The sequence below is a fragment of the Poecilia latipinna genome, unplaced genomic scaffold (genome assembly GCF_001443285.1).
Source record: "Poecilia latipinna isolate Pla-1442-1.1 unplaced genomic scaffold, P_latipinna-1.0 Scaffold815, whole genome shotgun sequence".
Lineage (NCBI taxonomy): Eukaryota > Metazoa > Chordata > Actinopteri > Cyprinodontiformes > Poeciliidae > Poecilia > Poecilia latipinna.
Window position 1 is genome coordinate 67020 of NW_015113431.1, and position 21608 is coordinate 88627.

At 40.1% G+C, this 21608-nt stretch overlaps 1 protein-coding gene across 2 annotated transcripts in view; it reads left to right on the top strand.

Moving 5' to 3' along the window:
- Positions 1-16972, top strand: part of LOC106956407 (phospholipid-transporting ATPase IA) — a 69074-nt gene extending 52102 nt beyond the window's left edge. For both annotated transcript variants that reach the window (XM_015047226.1, XM_015047227.1), the window contains 8 exons: positions 1395-1473; positions 3298-3359; positions 3790-3846; positions 4123-4230; positions 11697-11785; positions 12093-12185; positions 13243-13334; positions 16685-16972. In XM_015047226.1, coding sequence (XP_014902712.1) covers positions 1395-1473; positions 3298-3359; positions 3790-3846; positions 4123-4230; positions 11697-11785; positions 12093-12185; positions 13243-13334; positions 16685-16776 — 672 coding nt within the window. In that variant the 3' untranslated portion in view covers positions 16777-16972. The remainder of the gene's footprint in view (positions 1-1394; positions 1474-3297; positions 3360-3789; positions 3847-4122; positions 4231-11696; positions 11786-12092; positions 12186-13242; positions 13335-16684) is intronic.
- The last annotated feature ends 4636 nt before the right edge of the window (positions 16973-21608 follow it).

Genomic DNA, 21608 nt, shown 5'->3' on the forward strand with positions numbered 1-21608 from the left:
TTTCTCATACAAAACCTCTGGAAACTCGACAGAAATTCTGTAGTTACACTGAGAATAAATTACACACAGGTGGACTCTGTTTACTAGTTAGGCAACTACTTTAATCTAAATACATGGGTGTGCAAAACTTAAAATTGCTATTATGTTTGGTTTTAGAAATCGCTGTACTTGTACCAGATTAACTAAAAACGTTTCATTTTCTTCGTTCTTGGTACGTGTTTAGCGCAGGCAAATCAAGTTTGGCGCATGACCTGCTGTGTCTCTATGTCCTGTGTGAACATACTACAACAAAGACAATAGTTTAAAGTTTCATAGAGTAGCATGCAAGTGTCTGTTTTTGATATTGGAGTTGCTATAAAATGATAGAAAACGATAAATTAAGGTGCCAAGAAAGTTTTCTGACAGGTCAGACAGTAACTGCTTTGAAACGTTTACCAGAACCTCAATTGAAAAATCCTAAAACAGTTTCTCTAATTTCTAAGCTTGAGCAATTTTCATGTCTCAGAACGAACACCGGTATCTGGGTGAGGAAGGGGAAAGAGGGCACAAGTGGGGAGATTTTTTTTCTTCTTCTTTTTGGCCTCACAGATTTCACGGCTGTTTCATGCTACATGGCCCATTAGTGTTTTGTTTGGCCGAGTAGCTGCATTAATATAAATTTTAAAACAAGGTGGTTTTGGAGTGGGTGTATTGGTTTAGCCAACTCTTCCAAGGTGTATACGTCTGCGCAGACGGTGTTCCATAGCTCGATTTTCCAGGCTCTTGATAATTACCCAGAAAACAGTTTAATCTCTGTCCAGCCTGTCGGACTCTGTGTGTGTTTCTAGACTGATTTGTTTTACTTATTTAAACTCTCCTGTAATGTATTGCTACTCCGGTTTAAATTCTCTCATGAATGAGCTCAGATCTAACGGCATTAAATGAGTGGAAACCTTTCCTCTGCACCTCTTTGTATAATGTTGTTTAATGTTCTTAGAGCCAGTGCAAGTATTTCGATTTTACTATTTTTAAGGTCAGTTCCTTTGTGCTAATTGGTTGTAACGGGAGAAAATGATTAAAACCCGAACATTGATGTCATCCACTTGCTTTTCACTGCTAATACATATCCCACATAGCCTCGCTCTCCCCCCATAACATTCGGAGGATATACAACGTGTCTGTCAGCGGGGTGGCCATTCACTGAGGAGGCCCCGACAAAACCGCCACTTAGCCCAGTGCTGGGATGGCACAAAGGGCTCAGGTCAGGGGTCACCTGGAGCTCCCCACACCCTTTTCACATGCTTTTTTCCCCCCTTTTCTCTCACTCTTTCTGTTTCTCACTCAACGTCCCCTCCACCCTTCACCCCCCCCTCCTCCCTCCTTCCTCCTCCACTCCTCTTGCCTCTGTTTTGCAGGTCTTCTGGGCCCATTGTCTGAACGGCCTCTTCCACTCCGTCATCCTCTTCTGGTTCCCCCTGAAAGCCTTCCAGCATGGTTAGTGGCTCCCAGCGACTCCTCTGTGGTTCTCAATGGACTGGATGAAAAGAGAAAACAGTCAAGCTCACATACTTTGTCTTAATTACTTCTCTCTCTGGCTGTTCCAGTCATGAATTACAAACATGTGGCATCTTTGGTCTGAGGGACATGCAGCAACAAGCATGTGTTCATATTCGCAGCGCTAAGCAAAAGCTGATAGCTTTTCTGTGCAGTCGTAGGCGAAAACCTATCACACTGATCAATTTATTCAGGAAACTAACATTTTATGTCTTTTGAGCAAATATCTTTAGTTGGATTTAGTAAAAAAAAAAAAACTTTAAAAGTGCTCATTTTAAAACTAATTTTTTTTTTGTGTACAAAGAAAATGACGATCCTTGAGCCTTTAAGTCTTGGCTGACCGGAGCTGAGGGACCACACAAGCTTGGCCCTGCTTTCCACACAAAGGCGCCAAGCCGCCTCACTCTGACTGACGGGCTGTCAGCACAGGGCATGTTACCAGCCGGAAGTAGAGAGAACCTCTGCTGCTTTTTCCACTGGCAGTCACTTAGCATGGATATTTTAACTTTGGCTACATCCCAAACTCACTTGTGTTTTGAAGCAGTCCTGTCAGTGCGACTCTGTTTGTTCTAATCTTATTTGGAAATGCAGGTCACATATAGTAACTAAATGGCTATCTTGCCTTTGAAACCAGCCTTTTAAATCTGATTTAACAATGAGTTGCCAGGAAATTTTGATGTCTCACCACTGTGAAGGCATGTAGGTTATAGTTCAGCCTAATGGACCCTAATGTAAATCGCATTTCCACAAAGCTGATATTAATTATTTGAGCCTCAAAGTTTAATGAGGAAATGAGCTTTGGGTTCCACCACACAGCTTCCAGCTAGTGTTTATTAAGAACTACGGTATGTCTGCACATTGTCCCCACCACTAAATATGCATCCAGCGCCGACATAAACAGCAGGAAAATCCATCATACCGACCAAATATGTTATGGGTGTGCAGAATTTTCATGCCTTGCAGTTGAAATTAAAATAATTTAAATAAAAACTGCAGTTCTTTATGATCACAAAATTGCACACATTTAATTGCAATGATGATTGAAGTTCAATATAGTGTGTTGCTCCACTTGGCACCTGTCTTTGTTTTGCCGTCTGCTGTAAGATTTGTGTCTCTAATAGCTGAACATATTGTGAGAACAATGCCTTTTTCTCCTGAGTTTAGTTTTATTTATCTATTTAACAGCATAAATGTTGGATTAGCACTGGGAAAACACCAGCTCTCTGTCTTTTATCTGCTTTCGTTTTTTATGTTTCCTATCGTGCAATTTATATAAATGCATTTGCTAAATTTTCTGCAGAATCCACAAATGGCCTATCTGACTCTTTTGATATGAGTGCTGCCTGTACTGGTCAGATCAGGAATCAGTTGATCGGGATAGTTAAGCATTCATTAGCCCCCCCCCCCCCCCCCTTTTTTTTTTTAGAAACGACATACATAAATGAAGCTGATGATATCGAGACATCAGTTTGCTGAGATAGAGTTGAATAATACTAAAAGTGTACTTAAATTTTCTCCCTGTCCTGGAGTCACTAAATATTCAGGTGAGGATTTACTAGATGAGACTTTAAGTGAGGTAATGACATAGAACCAAGACGGCTCTATGGTTGTGGAAAACCAAATAAGTTTGTTTTTTAGAACCAGTTAACTGACTCCAGCACCAGCTCTTCCTGAGGCTTTTAAAGGGACCTCTAGTGGAGTTTGAAACCCTGAGAAGAAATGTGATGTTCCTCAAAGCTTCTCTTGTCTCGACTTCTTTCACAGATACGGTGCTTGGGAGCGGAAAAACTACAGACTATCTCCTCTTAGGAAATATGGTCTACACAGTAAGTGCATCAGTCTTTTTGACTCCAAGTTTTCTGTCCTGTGACGATGATAAACATCACATACATTTTGTTGTTTTTGGTTTTTATAATTAGCAAAGTACTACTAATGGGAATGGTTGTTAATTAGTTTTGGGTTGAGTTAGACCCCCATTTAGTCAACTTACGTGTTTCTGTACATTTCATCTGCATTTCATTTTGGTTTATACTTAAACCAGTCCCCATATCAGGTTTTTTTTTTTTTTTTTTTGGTAGTTTAGTATTTCTAGTGTTCGTTTACATGTATATTTTCTCCTGATAATACTGTGTCACAGTCACACTATCATGCTATTCAGTGTTTCCATTTATTGTGGAAGAATAAAAATGTGGATTTGATCAAAATAAGTTAAAATGTTCAAATTTTTTTTTTTTTTTTTTTCCCATTCCTTAACAGTTTGTCGTCATCACAGTCTGTCTTAAAGCTGGTCTGGAGACTTCATCCTGGACTATGGTAGGTCAAAGGCTCTCTGGCTGTTTATATCACCTCAGGTACCTGTGAAACATTTTATATACACCTCTCTGATCCTAAAGTCTCTTTACAGTTTGTTCTTTGTGGGCTTGTAACTGTAACCAGTGAAATGACTGGAAATTCACTCTGAGCGAAGAAAAAAAAAAATAACATTACTGTAAATTTTTATAAGCAAGTCAGAGAAACTCAGCTGCAGTAAATGATTCCTGCATTGAAGACAAAGTCTAATTATTTGGCTGTGTTCCCGTTTTCTCACAGTTCAGTCACATTGCCATCTGGGGAAGCATCGGCCTGTGGGTTGTGTTTTTCATCATCTACGCCTCCCTGTGGCCCATCATTACCCTGGCACCCGACATGTCCGGACAGGTAAACACGCAAATCCACACGCTTGGGTTCATCTGAGCCGCGCAGATGCTGAGCACCTTCTGCTTCGTTTCCCATAGAAGAACGCTGGTGGGAAAGTTTGGAGTAAAACCGAGCCCCGATCTTTAGAAATGGAGCCGGAGGGGTGCAAACTGTCAGACTTCTGGCTTGTGTTGCATAATGACTTAATTGAGCCAATTAGCAGACTGTTTGTGTTACATTTCTTTCCCTCAGCTCCGAGTAGCCACAGGTGATGCTGGAGTAGTGAAACAGTGTGCTAGCTAAGCTAAGAAATTGACGTCCAAAAAAACAAAAAATCTACAGTCACCACAACAAAAAAGTTTAAGTTGATCTTTTGAGTTCGCTCAACCCAATAATCATTAAAGATTTAGTTTTCCCTTACAAGCTAAGATTTACATGTGAATGTAGCTAATTCTCTGACTCACCCCTGGTGTTTAATGGGAAGCTAATAAACATTTGACATTTCCCAGTGCATTCTGGGAGAGGGGTACTGGGGCGTCCTTTCATCAGAGAACAAGGACTCAGGAGGAGGTTATTTTAGGAGAAAAAAGGCTGGTATTCCACAGTCTGTAGCAGAGGAAAACAACCGCCTGCCGTGAAAATACATCATGGTTTCAGGAAGTTTCCCTGTGGGAATAAACCTTTAGCATTTTTTATGAAGATTTTTGCCTTGATACTCCTGGGTCATGAAGGCACAATCCTACTTTTAATCATTCATACTTTTTCATGACTTGGTTTTGTGCCACCTCATTTGTTTAGGAGGCAAAGAGACGGTTTTTGAATAAAATGTATTAGAGAAAGCAGTTTTACTGCAGCGACAAGGCAATTCAAAGTGTTTTGCGTGATTAGAAGGTAAATTAAACGGGCAAAATCGAGCTAGATTTAAAGGAGCCCGTTATTTCAGCAGTTTTGTAGTTTTCTGAAAGTTTGTTCCAAATTATCAGAAGAAATTAAAACCTTCATTGTAGGAGGGTCTTATTTCAGCAGCTGCTGTTCATTTGACCACATGCAGCTGATATCAACCTCCTTATCTGCAGCGATTCTGGTGAGCAAAGAAAAAGAGCATTTTCCTACAATATAAAAGGTTTTCTTAAGAATGTTTCAACAAAGCTTGGACATGTTTAGGGTTTGTACATGTCCAAAGTGTATCCAATTTTCTTGGATACACTGGGCGTCTGGCCCAGTGTATCATCCATCCATTTCTCCATATATATCCATCCATCTATCCATCCTTCTTTTCAGTGATCTGTCAGTTAACACATTAATCTGTTCTTTTTGTTTACTTGTTCCTTTCTCTTTTTTTAGCTGAAATTTTAAGGGAAACAAGTGATAATGAAGTCCTGCATTTTTACTTCAAGAGTTGGCGGAGAAGAACTAAGGAATTTTGAAGTTTGAGTCTGTTGAACTTTTTAAGTAAAAATGTGAGGTAATTCTGAGAAGAACTCCAATTTTATATCAGATATGTTCCTTTGTTAGTAGAAGGTTTGATGGACAGATGCAGTCTTTGTGGAGTATTACTTCATTAGTTTTTTGGTTGTTTTTTTTATTATTTGAATTTCAACCTGTCACACCCCTCACACACACACACACACACACATATACTAACATTAGACGTGCAAACATCACCCCATCTTCTGTCTGTGAATCCAGCTGCTTTCATCCGTGCCCCACAGCAGTTGACTGAAGATTGTAATGGTGTCCTGTGGGCAGATGGTAACTCTATGCCCAGAACTAACTGGGGGATACCACTATATCATCAAACAATGACACATCCCTGTGAAAATTGAGAGGACATCAGAGACGTGAGCTTTAGTTTCCTTTTAGCCTCTGAGGAGCAGAAACACACCGACCGCATACTTCACCAGAACCTCCGCAGTGTTTACATGAATCTTCTTTACCCTCTGTTCTGTCTGTTTTCCTTTTTTCCCCCCCTGAAACTTCTTCCTCTTTCTCTTATTTGCTCCTCTTCACCTCTGCTGATTGAACTAGCACCTCAGGGCGAACTGTATAACAGACACCAGAACTCATTTTCCTCCTGTTTTTTCCTCCTCACGCTGCCCTCAACAAGAGATGCTAAGCAGTGCTCTGATCCTCGCAGTCGCATTAATCAGCTTTAGGCAAAACCTACTTTTGGAAAGCGAGCAGGACAGGTGCAGGATCCATTCATGAAGCGCGTCACTTGGGCTACTGTACTGGCTCCATCTCAAAGCTCGTATCTCACCGTGTCTTCTCCTGACATGCATCTGACAGAGGGATGAAGAGAGAAACATCTCTGACCATTATGTCCAGGCAGGGAAAAATGCTTCACCGAGAGGCGTGGACTCTAGAGACGACTGTTACACTGACCTGCTGTCTGCTACAATGACAGATATCGATGCATCTGGTTCTAATACAACTCTTCCGTCTTTCTCCTTGCACATAATTTTTCCATTTGTCAGTGCTGTAGCAAAATACCTCTCACATTAGACTAAAGTATTTCTTTAGCTGATGAATTGTACAGTCCGTTAGTAGGAGAAGGATTTTCTTTGGAAACAATCATGATACTCAGAATTGATTCATTCACTCTTTTGCAAATTGACAATAATAAAGACCTAAAACTATCCTCTGAATGAGGTCAGATAAGCAAAATGACATTCTGCAATTTGAATGTTGTTTTCACAGTGTGTTGCAGAAGTATTTACTATTTTTATGTTAGCAGGCTTAAATAATTTTCATTTAAATTTCATCATAGACCATAAAATTTTACATAATTGTGAAGTGGAGAGGAGAGGATTTGTATGTTTTCTTTCTAATAGTTCCAAAAGTGCGTCATGGATTTGTATTCAGCCTAATTTCCTCTGAGACGCCTAAAAAAAAAAATCATATGAATGTTCTGAGAAGCTCTGAGGTTTGTTTGAGCGTTTTGGTGAACAAACGGCATCATGGAAATCAAGAAACACCGCAAACAGGTCAGAGATAAAGTGGTGAAATTTAGAGGAGATTTAGGTCTTAAAACGTTTTCCCAAATTTTGAACATTTTACAATGCACTTGATGTGGTCACAAACCTGTAGCCACTGTGAACTGTAAAGGGCTATATGGGGTTATGGAACAAGTTTGAAAAAGTAGAAAGCAAAGACAACAGCGTTCCAGTCTTTGGGTTCACACAGACTAAAGACGTAACATCCTCCAGTCTGTCTAATCAAAGAAATACGTTGTTGAGTCGACTGCAGATAACATGCCAAAGGTGGCGCATGTATATAAAGACCTGAATGCATTTGGACAGTAGCATGAGGACCATGACACCAAGAGATCTCCCTCAGGTGAATGTTGAATTCTCTGAGTTGCAAGCCACTCCTCTCCTCCCTATGCTTTCAGTCATGATCAGTAGTATCAACTGTAATGAAGTAAAGTTAACCATTCAGTGTGCTACAAATAAAACTAAGGTTACTATTTCAACAATCTGAAGCATAGCTTTGGCATGCATTTTTCATAAAGAAAGGTGCCGGGGATTTGAATGCTTGTTTCATTTAGTTAATTGTTTTTCAAAGTGCATCAACATTTTTGGTTTTATTTACATTTCCTTCTCATTTCTCCATATTTATCCGTTTATTTAAGTTTACTTGGAGAAGGTCGAATCTTGCTTTTTAGACTGGTTATCCATCTTGTGTCCCTTTTGGGTTTTCTGTTGAGTGTTTATTGGTGTGTGCAAGATAACTGGAAGGCCATTTGAGGAAAGCTTGAGAGAAAGCTGCCAAGATTTCCCAGATCAGCAAAACAGCTTTCACAGTGATGAATGCAGTTGTCTGTCACGTATGAGAGTCGTGAATGCAAATGCCATGAATTTCCCCTTTTTGTCAATTTTTCTTGGACCAGGCTGAGCAATTCTTCACAAATACAATTTCTAACCAGCCGACAGACGAGGAGCGATGACATGTTTGATTAATCGCGGACTCTGTTTGCAAAGGCTTTTCAAAGACTGGTGGCATGTTTTTGTGTGTAATGTTAGACGTTGAGAAATCTCTTTCTTATTTGTTCAGACTAAAATGGCCCTATTTAAATCCTTTCATCACCGGCGGACTTTCCCCTCATGCTGTATTTAAAGGTTTTATCTTCTCCCTCAATACTCCTGATTATGTGACTTTTTAGATGTTTGTTTTACTTTTTTTTTCTTCCCTGACTAATGATTGATAAACACCACAACACAAAGTTAGTGGAACAATCTGGGTGAAGTAAATACACCACGTATTCAGTCACAGAGTGTTTAAATTGAGTGGGCGGGGGGTTTATGACTGCTTTTGTAAAACCGAAAAGACAAAAGCAATTTCAGATGAGGAAAAACATTCCTACCTAAAACGGCTAAAATTACCCACAGGCATACCCCATCAGGTGCACATAATTAGAACATCAATACTCAGCATTTTGAAAGAGCTCTGCCGTGTTTAAACCTCAAAGTTAGTTTGGTGGTTTCCTGATTGTTGACGTGATAGTGCACACCACGATGAGATGAAAAGAGATGCCTGAGGCGACTAGAAAGAAGATGGTAGGAGCTAATGGGTTTGCGAAGAGACTTAGGGAGGCCTCAAAGGAATTTGAAATCAGCCGTTCTTCTGTAAGGAAGAGTTTGTATTGTTATCATTTTGCCTTTCAGGCAAATTCACACTGTGAGCAGATCACAAGATGTTTCCTAAAACCTTAAAGTCTCTTTAAGTGTCCTATGACATTTTAAATGGACCTTGCTTGTCCACTCTCTCCCAGCTTTCTAAATCTGCCTGCTTCGGTTTTACCGAAATCGGTGGTCGTGCTTATTAGATCCCTGCTTTGTTTGCTTATAGTTTGTCCTTAAATACACCTGCAGAGTCAATTTTCAGATTACTCCAGGTTCACAAATGCTCACAATTTAATTTGAAGACATTGATAACCAGCTAAACATAGCTGTGATTAGTTGAATATACCTTTTCATTACCTACTGAAGGAAGTAATGTTAAATAGTGATTAATTCTGAATTTTTGTGTTTTATTTTTATTTTTTTTTCAATCAAAAACTTGTGTTAAGCTTATAAAGACTGCATTGCACCAATCAGACTTATTTTGGCCGCTGATTCAATTTTTTAATGTTATGCATCCAGTCCATCAGTTGGGGTTCTCTGTTTTGGCCAGTGAACCTCCGACATGTGTCCAGTGTGTGGGTGTGTGTGTGGGGGAGCTTTGAATTGAACTCGGTGTGTCTGTGACTTTCTACAGCCATGAGAGGGTGGGGATGGAGGAGGTTGTCAAAACACCCCCCTCCCTGCTAGAGGACACTACTGTCTGTCCAGCCAGACAAGTTTATTAGTTTGTCCTAAAAATACAGCTCAGCTCCAAGGGCCCCCTGCCCCTCCAGCACCCAGGGGCCCCCGTGCTATGAGACATACTTGCATCCACCGGCACTGCTGAACCCGCTCAAAGCCATGGAGCCTTTCCAGATGCCTGCAGACAAACATTTGTTGTTTGTAACTGCTCCGATTTGTTTGGATTTTGAAACTGACGTCAAAATGAAAAATACCCTCTATTAGCTCGACTGCCTTACTTGCAGTTTAGCTTTCTGAGTTGTGTATGTTTATGAATTAGACTTTGTCACATAATTAGCTTTATGTCTTATGTATAAAGCTTATGTATACATAATTTGTAACTGAGTCGCACGGTTGCATAAACAAATACGGGTCGTAGATTGAACTGGTGAACAACATAATTTATTTTTCGTTCTGCTTTGCTATGATTTGCCAAGTATACACTCTGGTTTATTTTGAAAAGGGAAGTTTAAGCACCCTCTTGAAAATGTTTAATAAGCTTAATAAAAATTAAAATAATTAAACTCACTCAAGCCGTAAAAATAGTAATAAAAAGCGCATTGGTAAATGTCTCCATTGGGGCTGCACAATTTCAAAACAGTTTGGAAAAAATCTTGTGCTTCGACGCAATTTTCTCTCACGTTTTTAGCCTCTGGGTGTCGCCGAAAAACCCTTTATTCATCCCTGTAGGAGAAAGCCTTTTTTTTTTTTTTCCTGCCATTTTGGTGGGCTTCCTCTCCTTTGGTTTTATGTCAGACATCAAAGTCAGTTTGCAGGTAATGGCAAGCAGATTAGGTAATTTAGGCTAACCTGAGTGCTTTGATAGGTTTGACACTGATCCATGTGTGCGTGCATCCCACGGGTCGCGCTGTCACGTTTCAGGAGAGGTACTGTCGAGGGGCTGCGGCGGTTTAAACAAGTGGCATATTACAATGCAAGGAACACGAGTCGTAACTCAGACGTGTAATGACGGATAGTTTCAGTACGGTGGGCCAAAGAAAACAGGACAATCTTGAAGTTTTGTACCCCCACCACAGCGGTTCACAGCCTCACTGAAGCTAAAACTAATAAGTCATAAAGTAAATACATGTTACTTGGAGTTATTAAATGATAAACTACTTTATTACTAAAGACGTGGGCGACCCTAGAGAGCTTTTAGAGAGGCGATTAGATCTGGAAACAGGGGTGGGAAATTCCATTATGTCGTTTTTCGAAAGTTCTACCTGCTGACCTTTTCCGTATTTTTTCACTTTATAACCACACTTGTTGATGTATTTCATTGGGACTATATGTGCTAAACCAACACAAAGTAGAGAAGTGGAGGGAAAATGACACATGGTTTTCATTATTTTAGAACAAATAAGAGTGTAAACTGTACATCCTTGTACAGTTTAAGTCCTGACTTAAACTGTACAAGGATGTACAAACCTTGCCTCCAACCAGGTTTGTACATCTAATTTTTTAACCATTAATTTAAAAATATCAATAGACATTGATTCTACAGGTATTTTCCTTTCACTTCACAATTATGCTTTACATTTAAATCCCAATAACATGAATTAAAGTTTGAGACAAACTGACGAATCTAAAAATAAATGGTTTAAATGTCTTTAGAAGGCTCTATAATTCTTTATGCCAGAAAATATTTAAGAAATGACTGTTAGAATGTTTTATGATGAGGGGCAGGAGAGGCAAATTTACACCTGTAAATGGAAAATAAACAATTAGAATCTGGGTTATCTTTGAGTAAATGAGTGAATTTATGCTGCTTTGACAGAAACTCTCCACACAACGGATTGCATAGTTGTTTTTCTTAGAAAAAGATTAAACTATCTTAATACGCCACAGGTACTTCCTCCTCCCACAGGGGCACAGAGGTGAAGGGGCTCCAAATGAAAACAAAACAATGGGATCCTTCAGTCATGGTTGATTAACCCGCCTTGAGCAAGTTATCTGAACCTATGTTCTCCATTTCAGCACAAAACCAGTTTGTTTTGGGCTGTTTGTTGTGTGATACTGCAGGAGGATAGGGATTGTTGTTCCGGTTTTTCAGGTGTTTCTCCTCTTTAACATCTCCCAGCTGTTGAACTCTGCATTGTCCGCAGTGACCTGAGATTAAATGTGTGCGTTTGTTCCCTGCAGGCGAGAATGATGTTCAGCTCAGGGGTCTTCTGGATGGGCCTGTTCTTCATCCCGGTCACTTCGCTGATCTTTGACGTAACCTACAAAGTGTGAGTTTTCTCCCCGCTCTCTCTCTCTCTCACACGCTCGCTGTTCAGGAAATTCCTCCAGTATCTCTCCTATCGCCAGCAGAAATTCCTGCTCTCGCTTTTTCAACAAACTGGTGTTTCCGTTTTGTGAATTCTCAGCAGGAGATGTCGGGTCGACATCATCCATCAGCAGACTTACTGCGTCTGGAGCAATTTTCCGACTTAAAAGCTTCATTTTCATTTTCTGCATTTCATACCATCAGTCTCCAAACACGTCGTCGTGGTAAACTATGCTCAACACGATGTTTGCTGCATGTTTGATTTACAGTGTGAAGAAAGCGTGCTTCAAGACCCTGGTGGACGAGGTGCAGGAGCTGGAGGCTTTATCTAAGGACCCTGGAGCAGTAGTGCAAGGAAAGAGGTACAGCTACACCAGTCCACTATTCCTGTGCGTTCACTGCGAGGTTTTAGTGACATCACAGGGCATATCTGCAGAAGATTACTGAACATGTTAAAAAATAAACAATATTTGGGCAAAAAAGTAATCCTACCTTGTTTAGCCTAAAATATCTTAAAAAGAAATGGATATGAACATTTTAAAGTACTCAAATCTTTACTCATAAAAAGCTACATCTAAAGAAGTTTTTTCTCGTCGTTTGTTGAATTTCTCTCCTGACCTTTTCACGACCAAACGATTGAAAGTTTAGCTGCTGTTCTCGCCTTTTTGGACAAAATATGAATCATTTTTTCCAACATCAATTAGGAGGAAGAATCATCTTTTTGTCACGAAAATGTCACGAACACTCACAGCTACTCTGCCAGCAACCAGTCCTGTGTTGGAGGAAAGAAATCTCAAAATTGCTGCTAAATTGCAGGAGTCTGACTGTAATATCAGTAATCATGCCATAATGGTGGTTTTCTCCCATTTCTTTTTCTTTCTTTCCCATAAAAATACGGAACGTCACATTTTAGAGCAAGAGCTCTTCGGCTAATTAAAGCCATACAGTGCTGTAGTGTTTTAGCCGAGGCAGGTCTCCTGTGCTGTTTGGGGTCTGAGGTCTGCTGCACACATCAACATGCAGCACATCAGTGTGAGATCTCCTGCAGGCTGAAAGTGATCCTCCTGACTGGCTGCTGTCCAAGAGCCAGCAGGAGCACACACACACACACGAAACAAATACACATACAAACACGTGAATGACTCTCTCCAGACACACATGCACGCACACGCAGATATGTCCTGTCACACACGTGTACATGAATTCCTCCTGGCCGCCCCGCTGCTTCCCATCCTTCCCCACGCTCTCGTTTGGCCCTTCCTCTAGCCTCTCCGCAGTTTAGTCTCCGCGCTCGATGTTTGAACCAGCAGGTAGAGCGGCTGGCAGGTCGAGGCGCTCTGGAGGTTGATGTATGGGTCATTAAGTCTGGCCGGGATGCTCTGCAGGCTGCCAACACTCTCAATGTTTCTGTGTGTGCAGTTTGACGGAGAGGGCCCAGCTCCTGAAGAACGTCTTCAAGAAGAGCACGGTCAGTCTGTACCGCTCCGAGTCCATGCAGCAGAACCTGCTCCGTAAGTTGCTCACACGTCCTTCTTCTCTCTCTGGTTTCTTTAAGCTTTTTGTTCAGGTAGTGTCCATAATTGTTTGGGAAAAATAGACAACATAGCCCCATGCATTTTAAATGGATATTAAAATTCCAATGAGAAGCATGGAGTGGAAAATAACTGCTAGAAACCTCTGGATCACAGTTTGTCACCATTTACCAACTTTTTATTTTATAAATTTTTTCTCATCATGTTTTCCTTTTAATTTACTTGTTTAAGGCAGATATATTCTTGAAGCAGCTATGTACAGATCAGGCATCCATTAATTCATTTTATCTGCAACTAGTTTGTAGTAAAAAGGCCTAAAATTTCGTTAAATCCTCCAGGTTATCAGGGTATGTCCTTTGGTCTTCTGTAAGACAAATTAAAGCTCACTAACTTATTTTGTGCACAACTAATAATGTAGATGTTTGCTTCAATACAAGTTATTAATTTTATTTTACAAAATTCATTCAAACTGTAAACAGTCAGCATTGCTAACTGTAAAAATCAGCCTCGCCGAGCCTGCCAACATTTTTTACACCTGTGATCTGTGACACAGAGATTGGACTCTTCCAAAGGATAAAAAAGAACTAATTTAATTTGATAATTGTGAAACTTTGAAATATTTCACCAAAACTAAGCAACAGCTATAACGTTTGAGTTTTATTCGCTCAGTAAAAATCTGCATGATGTCTCCTGATTGGAAAATAAAGGAAATATTTGGGGGGGCTTTCAGCGGTTAATGGTCACCAGGAAATTTTAATCTCGAATTATTTATCATTATCCTTTATCGTTTATGCAGCCTTTCTATCTCCAAAGTAATCTGCAGTGTCCAGTCATCACATTAACTTCCAAAAACAAAGTGGAAACCTTGCTAGACTTGTAATTTCTGGACTGATTCTACCTGATGAATAGTTTTAATATTCTTTGTTTGGTTTGTGTGAAAAGAATCCATCAGAAGAGCTAAATTATTGATACATATATTCACGCTGGCGACTTGAGGCAGCATCATTAATGCTGTGTATTATCTTACAAGGTTTTCTCAGCCCTGCCTTGTCACACTGCTAACTGCTGATATATTCAGTAATCAGCTCAAACTGTGTTCAATTCCCCTCAAGCTTAATAAGTTTGCCAAAAGAAAAGCCAATGTTCCTTTTTTTTTTGTTTGTTTTTAATAATAATCTCAGATTATTACATGTTGAAACATTTCTTCTCTCAAACCAGGCAGAAATCTGATCCCAGTTCAGCCTGAAATCAATCGGAATGAAGAACTCCTATGTTTAATATTTAAAAGTTCAGGCTTAGCCGTCTTAACTATCCTATATCTTCTCAGGCAGGGGTTTTATTTTCTGTTTTGTGTGTTTCTTTGTTCTGTTGTGTCTTTTGTCTGATCGGCTTGTTTTTTGTTTGTCCTTTAGGTGGGGATGAAATCGTTGTTGTGTGATTCCTTTTTGATTCATTATTCACACCTCATCCCCATTTAAGTCTCAGCCCCCCGTAGCTCCCACATAGACGCCTCTGTCTCTCCTTGTAGCTTTATTTCTCGCTCCTTCCTTGCCGTGTGCCTCAGTGTGTCCTAAGATAAGCTCAGTAAGAGCCAGATAATGATGAAATGTTGCGCTGTTATTCCCTCACATTGCACTCGACTCAGCGGGCTCCTTTGAACTGGCCTGCTGGCCGCCGGGCACTGAGCGAGTCATTTGACACCTGAAGGTGAGTCAGGGGCCAAAGGTCAAGTGAGACCCTGTTAGGAGAGTGAAGGTGTAGATTATAGTGCATCTTCACACTACAGATGTACCTGTAGAGAAGGGGGGAGGGGGGATGTTTTTCAGACTCATCATTTCATTTAACAGAAATGTATGTTTGAAATATTTCTTTATTTATATGTTAAGAAAACCACTACGACTTTCATCTAGCATTAGTGCTGTACTCCTGATAAGAAAAAGAAAACTGAGCATTTGTCACTGCCAGAAATGTTTGTTTCTCCTCTGGTTATAGAATTGCATTAAGAGTTAGAAAAAAAATAACTAACTCTACTGTATTTTAAAAATCTCCTTTAGGTCATCATCAGCATCATTAAGCTAAAAAAAACAAACAAACAATGAAAACGTGCTGGTACTCGCTAATCTAGAAAATCATTGAAATGTTATTTTATTTCAGTTTTTAATTCAAAAATGGATCCTTTTGGACCTGTTATAGTCATATTTGCTGGAGCTGCACAACATGTATCGCAATCATCAGAAGAGGTTTGTGGACCTTAACACTTTCCAGATTCCTGAAGGTTCCACATTCATCAATAATACGGAACGTGGTTTTGGTGTGAAATCTGATATTCAGCTCAGTGATGAGAGTAGAAGGCCTTGTGAAGATGCTGGCTGAAGTTGGTGAAGGCAAAACTAGTCCTGTGGATAATTGCTCAGAGATGAAGAATCCATCACCCCAAAATCAACAGAAAATACAGATTGCAATCTTTAATAAAGCTCTTGCTTTCAGCAAACACATCCAGTGGTTTGATGGAACTGAAACTGAAGTGTTCGGCCATGATGGCCGTTGCTAAATTTGCAGGAAAAATGGAGAAGCTTGCAACTCTGAGAGAACCAAACACTTGAAGTATGGTGGTGGCAGCAGAATGTCCTATGGGTATTTGGCTGCAAGGAGGGCTAGTGCTCTTGAAAATAGATTTCATCATGAGATAAGATAACATTATATGGTAATATGAAAGCAACAGCTCAAGACATCAACTAAGAGCTTTAAACTTGAGCACAGGGGGAATTTCTAAATGAGGAATTACCCCAAGTTCGTTACAGAGTAGCTTAAAGGCAGAAATGTTGTTTTTGGAGCAGCCATCTTAAATGTTTTGTGGAGAATGTGTGTGCAGAGCTAAAACATGGAGTACTACCATTCAGACTCATCTGTCAGGAGAAATGGACCAAAACTCCAGCAAACTACTGAGGGTCGATAGTGTTTCAATTTCATCAAACTCAAGTCATTAGTTTAAACTGCATGAAAAGAAGCTGGTGTTTAGTAAAGAATAATAATTTTGGAAAGGCTAAGTGGCCTAAAAGGGCAAAGGCTTAGTCTGATTTAAAGTGCTATAGTGAGAGAGGGAAGAAGAGGTTTAGGTTTTTTTTTAAATTGAATAGGAAATGTGGTTTCAACTTGGTGATCAAGATGCTAAACCTCACAATGAGTGTTGTCGAAATATTCAACAGCAATGTCACAATATCGCGGCAGCTCCAGTAATTCCCAGATATTTACTTTGGAGTTTTATTCCATCTCCTCGATGTTTTACGTTCTGTTTGGGGTTAACTTTAACCGCGTCGCTTTGTTTTCAGACGGCTACGCCTTTTCTCAAGATGAGAACGGAGTGGTGTCTCAGTCCGAGGTCATCAGAGCGTACGACACCACCAAACAGAGAAGCAACTAGAGGTGCGCCGCCGTCCTTCTTGTTCCCGGTCGGACCGCCTGGGGCCATGGCTGCTGTCTCCACTGGGGTTTTTTAATGGACAGAAAAGCGTTGCTGGGAGCGCAAACTTCCAGCACACAAGGGAAGCTACGAACAAATGGAAGGACTGAGGAACAATGAAAAGTCTTTGAAAATCATGGACGTAAAAAAAGAAAAAGGGAAAAAAAAAAAAGACGACAAAAAACACCAGGACGGAAACGAACCATGTTCACTATCGACTGTGTTTGTGTGTCCAGCAGAATTGATGAGCACTGTGCGTTTTTTGGCATTCTGTGGTCTGAAGTTCTTCACTGTTCGCGCTCAGTTTTGTCCGAGCGAACCTCTCCTTCCTGTTGAATGACAGCTTCTTAGCACTGAGCCACAAAGCCTAAAATCATTCTATTAAGCCACTCCTAAACACTGTTAGTACCGAGGTAAACGCCACCGGAGGGGAGCTAGTTCAGAGGAATCAAACTTGTGAAAGATTGCCAAAGAGCAGTCGTGTATACAATCGTCCAAGTACTAGTGAATTCGGACAATTTTCTACCAAATGCAGGTAAATGTTCTCCAGACCACTTCAGAGCAAATGTTTGTAACGTTTTGGTTTGTTTTTGCACTTGCGCGAGCATCTCTTGTGTGACGCCTTACATCTGCTCATGCCTTCGTCCCTGTTTGTTCTTTTAACTCGCGTTAATTTAGGTTTTTAGTTGCAGCTTTTAAACATGTAGATGCCGTGCCTGGTTAATCCTTTTTGTAGCTTTTTATTTTTCCTTTAGAGCTGACAGTAGCCCCGTTTCTTTTTGTTTTTAACAGCCGGCGCTCGGCTCTCAACCTAGAATCGCATTCCACACATCACTCCTCTCTCAAAAATCACAGCGGTGCCTACCTGAAACTTTTCCCTCTTAGAAGAAAAAGATTGCCAAGAATAATTTAGTGCTACTTGGAAGCTCTCTCCCTTTCTCTCTCTCTCTCACACACACCTGAAGACAACAGCACTGTCTGAACTCCACAGTATTGCACTCCTGCAGTGTTTAAAACTACAGATCTGCTCCTGCAGAGTTGAGCTGAAGGCAAGCTCACAGTAGCAGTAGTGTTTTCCCTAAAAATGGAGATTTTATCCCTTCAAACATAAGTGCCATTAGCTTTAGGGAGAGAAATATTAGCCAGGAAACTCCACGACGGTATCAAAACCACTTTCTCTCTGTAGTTCTTTGTGAATTTGTATTTTTATATTGGAGATCTATGACTTTTGCATTGATTGGCTTTGTAATGAATTGTCTATAGCTTTTCATTTTTGGCAAGATAGAATAGATTCGACGTGGAAACTGAGCTTTCTTAAATGTCTCGTAATGATTAATATGAATATTATTGTTCCGGCTTGTTTTATTTATATTTGACTGGTCAGTGTCTGTGTGATTGCTTGTTTTTCTCCCTATGGGAGATCAGATTTCTGACTGTGTGTGTATGTCACTTCATAGCCTGCATGTGCATGTGCTGTATGTATGGACTGCATGTGTGTGACTGGGAGTCCTGGTGCGTCTCTTTTATTATCTATGTGTGTGTCCGCGTGAGTGGGTGTGTGTGTTGATGCTCGCTCCAGTTGTCCGTCTGCACGACTTCAGGTATAGTTCTAATTTATCTGTGTGTGCTGCTGCATGGCCCGTACAGGGGAGTGAGTGTGTGTGTGCAGGATGACTGTGTGCGTGTATGTGTGTGTGTGTGTGTTCAGCTCGCTTTGACACAAAGTGTTGCACAATGCACTCAATGTACCTTTCCAGTTGTTAATATCTGGTATGATATAGTTTATCATTTCTAAAGAGTGTATATGTTTGTAACTTGTTTTACTTCATACGATGTACCTCTGCTCTACAGGAATGTTTTCTTTTTGTGTTTTAAGTTTCAGATACTTTTCTTGTTTTTTGCTCGTTAATAGAATAAAAAAAAAAAAAAACTTAATTGGTTGTCGGAAATTTCCAAGCAGCTGAATGTGGATGTCGTCGTCGTGGAAGGCTTGGTCTGTCGCTTTTTTTTTTTTTCCGCAGAGAACATAAAATTTTGTCGTCTGTGAATGTCGTGGGCTGCATGAATGGATAACACCAACTGTTCTCCGACGTGTTAACTGTACTACTCTGAATCTCCCTGGAGTATTGATCACTTTGCAAAAGTTGGACAAAATGCACCTTTTAACTCTTTCTTTTTAATGTCTGATTCTGTTCTCTTCTTTTGTTCAATGATTGTTCTGCATGTTGGGACTGCAAACCTAATAAGTGTTGTCTTTTACTGCCATGAAGGACTACTGAAATAAACTTTACAATCATGAAGGAACAGTGTAAACACACTGGCTGATTTTTGTGCATGTATAGACAGCAACCAGTGATGCTCAGATTAGGATTTTCCTAGCCTCTACCAATTTGTGGGGGGGGGGTTTAGGCGGAACCTGCCAATAATTTTTTTTCTGCCACTTACAGCACATAAAAGAGGGGGGGAAAATATGCTCTGTGTTTGTAGAAATGTCCCTAGCCTTTATCTCATTTTCATTAAACTTAATGAAAGTTTAAGTTAAATTTTAATGCACTTAATTAATAATATAGAAACTAATCATATTTTGCAGGATTTGAGTAAAATCAAGTAAAAAGCGGCTGACCATGACTTATATCTTTGATTGATTTTGTGTGTCTCTAAAAGCAACATCATCAGGGAAACGGGGAAAGAGAGGACAAAAACATCACCAGGAAATTTGAGATCATAGGCCAAATACAGACTTTTGATTAACCTGTGTGTGCTTTTTGCTGTGGTCTTAATTGTTTGACTGCAACAGACGAGCCTCCAGACTAATTTCCTCGTTTCACACTAGGGGCCCCTGTGTTGGCCTCCGCAGCATTCACTGTAAAAACAAAACGGACGCCATCTTTTGAAGCGATCAAAGGATAGCAAATTAACAGAAGAGGCCGCTGGGTAATGCAGTGACTGAAATGGACGTAGCATTCATAGTTATATTTATGTTCCTGGAAATGAAAAGTGTGGAGGAGAATAGTTTACTACAATTATCCTTCTCAAATTGTGGACAGGTGTGGAAAAGGATCAAACTAAGAATGGAAAAATGTCTGCAGTATGAAACTTAACCTTTTACTCCAAGAAGAAAACTACAAAAAAAATTCATTGTGATTTATATCTTTGTGTCAACATCACGGTTAAGTTTTTCTAACTCATTGAATGTTTTGGTGTTTAAGTGATGGAAAACGGCCATTTCACTGCTTTTTTAACCCTTAGAACATCATCAGGATTTTTAAATTGGTTCTGTGCTCCCTAAACTTGGTTGCAGTTTATGCTATCTGGATTTATTGGCACCTCTGCATGTGAAGATGTGTAAAAAAACCTTAAATGAGTGAATAATAAATGACCTCAGAGGACTGGTGGAAGCAGAATGTATTGATTACCTATTAACAAATTGTCAAAAATATTTATTTGCATTCAATTAGTACTTTTAAAAATAAATATTGTCATCCTTTCACACTTTAGAAATTTTGCACCATGCAAATAAAAACTGATTTAAATAATATTTAAGTGATCTTGAACTTCTAATTCTGTGGTCCTCTAGATTTAACCGGATTTTACCTACAGGCCTTCAGTTTGACATTAAAACTTTGGAAGACTCCAACCCTTAATCTGAGTTTATGAATTAAATCACTAGTCCCTTGTCAAACCAGTTTGCTAAAAAGACAGCATTTAAACTTTCTAAATATTTAACAAAGTGGGACCGTACAGAGACAGATCTTTACCATTCCTTAGGACTGCAGACTGCCGTGAAAGAAGGTTGACTTTTTTTGTGTTGAGGAATCATTTCTCTCATGTTGTGCATCATTATCCTGATGAACCACTGTACTTTCAGTATTTTTCTTTCCAGAAGAATACTTACTTACCGTATTTTCCGGACTACAGAGTGCACCTCACTATAAGCCGCACCTACAATTAAAATAATAAAAACATTTTTGAAAAACCCAGAAACGTACATGTATAAGCTGCTAGTTTCTCCGCCGCTCTCGGTTTTCCACAAAGACGCAGCAGAGGGCTGTGTCCTTAATAAATCTAGCAGATTTACACAGCCCTGTGTATCCAACGCTGAACCATGGACTCGTTCACGCCGAGTTTACGTGCAGCGCCTCTATTTCCCTCCTGTACTGCCAGATCGATAGTCCTCAACTTAAAAGCGGCATCTTTTTCCATGATGAGGGGGTATGAGTTTGAAGAAATTTCTGCTGCTTTGACTTCCAATGATTCACTTTCTGGTAAAGAGCCCCCTGGTGGTTGAAGAAAAATCCGCAGAAAAGCTGCACCGGGATATAAGCCACATTGTTCAAAGATTGGGGGGGGAGGGGGGGGGGAGCGGCTTATAGTCCGAAAAATATCGTACTTAAGACCTTAATAGTGTTTAAAAAATAATTCCTTATGCCATTCAACTCAAAATGTTATTCAGGGTGTTTTAAAAGAAAAAACAAGACCATAGTGTCACAGTTGCTCTTCTAGTGCTCCACTAGTCACCTAATGTTTGTGACTATAGCACAGAAGAGATGTTTAGTTCTGCCAAGCTCCCCAAACAACTAGTTGGCATCTAGTGCAGTGGTTCTTAACCTGGGTTCGATCGAACCCCAGGGGTTCGATGAGTCGGTTTCAGGGGTTCGGCGGAGCCTCTGCCGCGGAGGTAAAGACACACTTGTCTAAAAAGTGTGATGACATGAAAAGTCGTGATGACGCCCCGCTTCCCCATCACTTGCTGCAGAGGATCACGTTACATTGCTGAGCCAATCAGTGCTGCG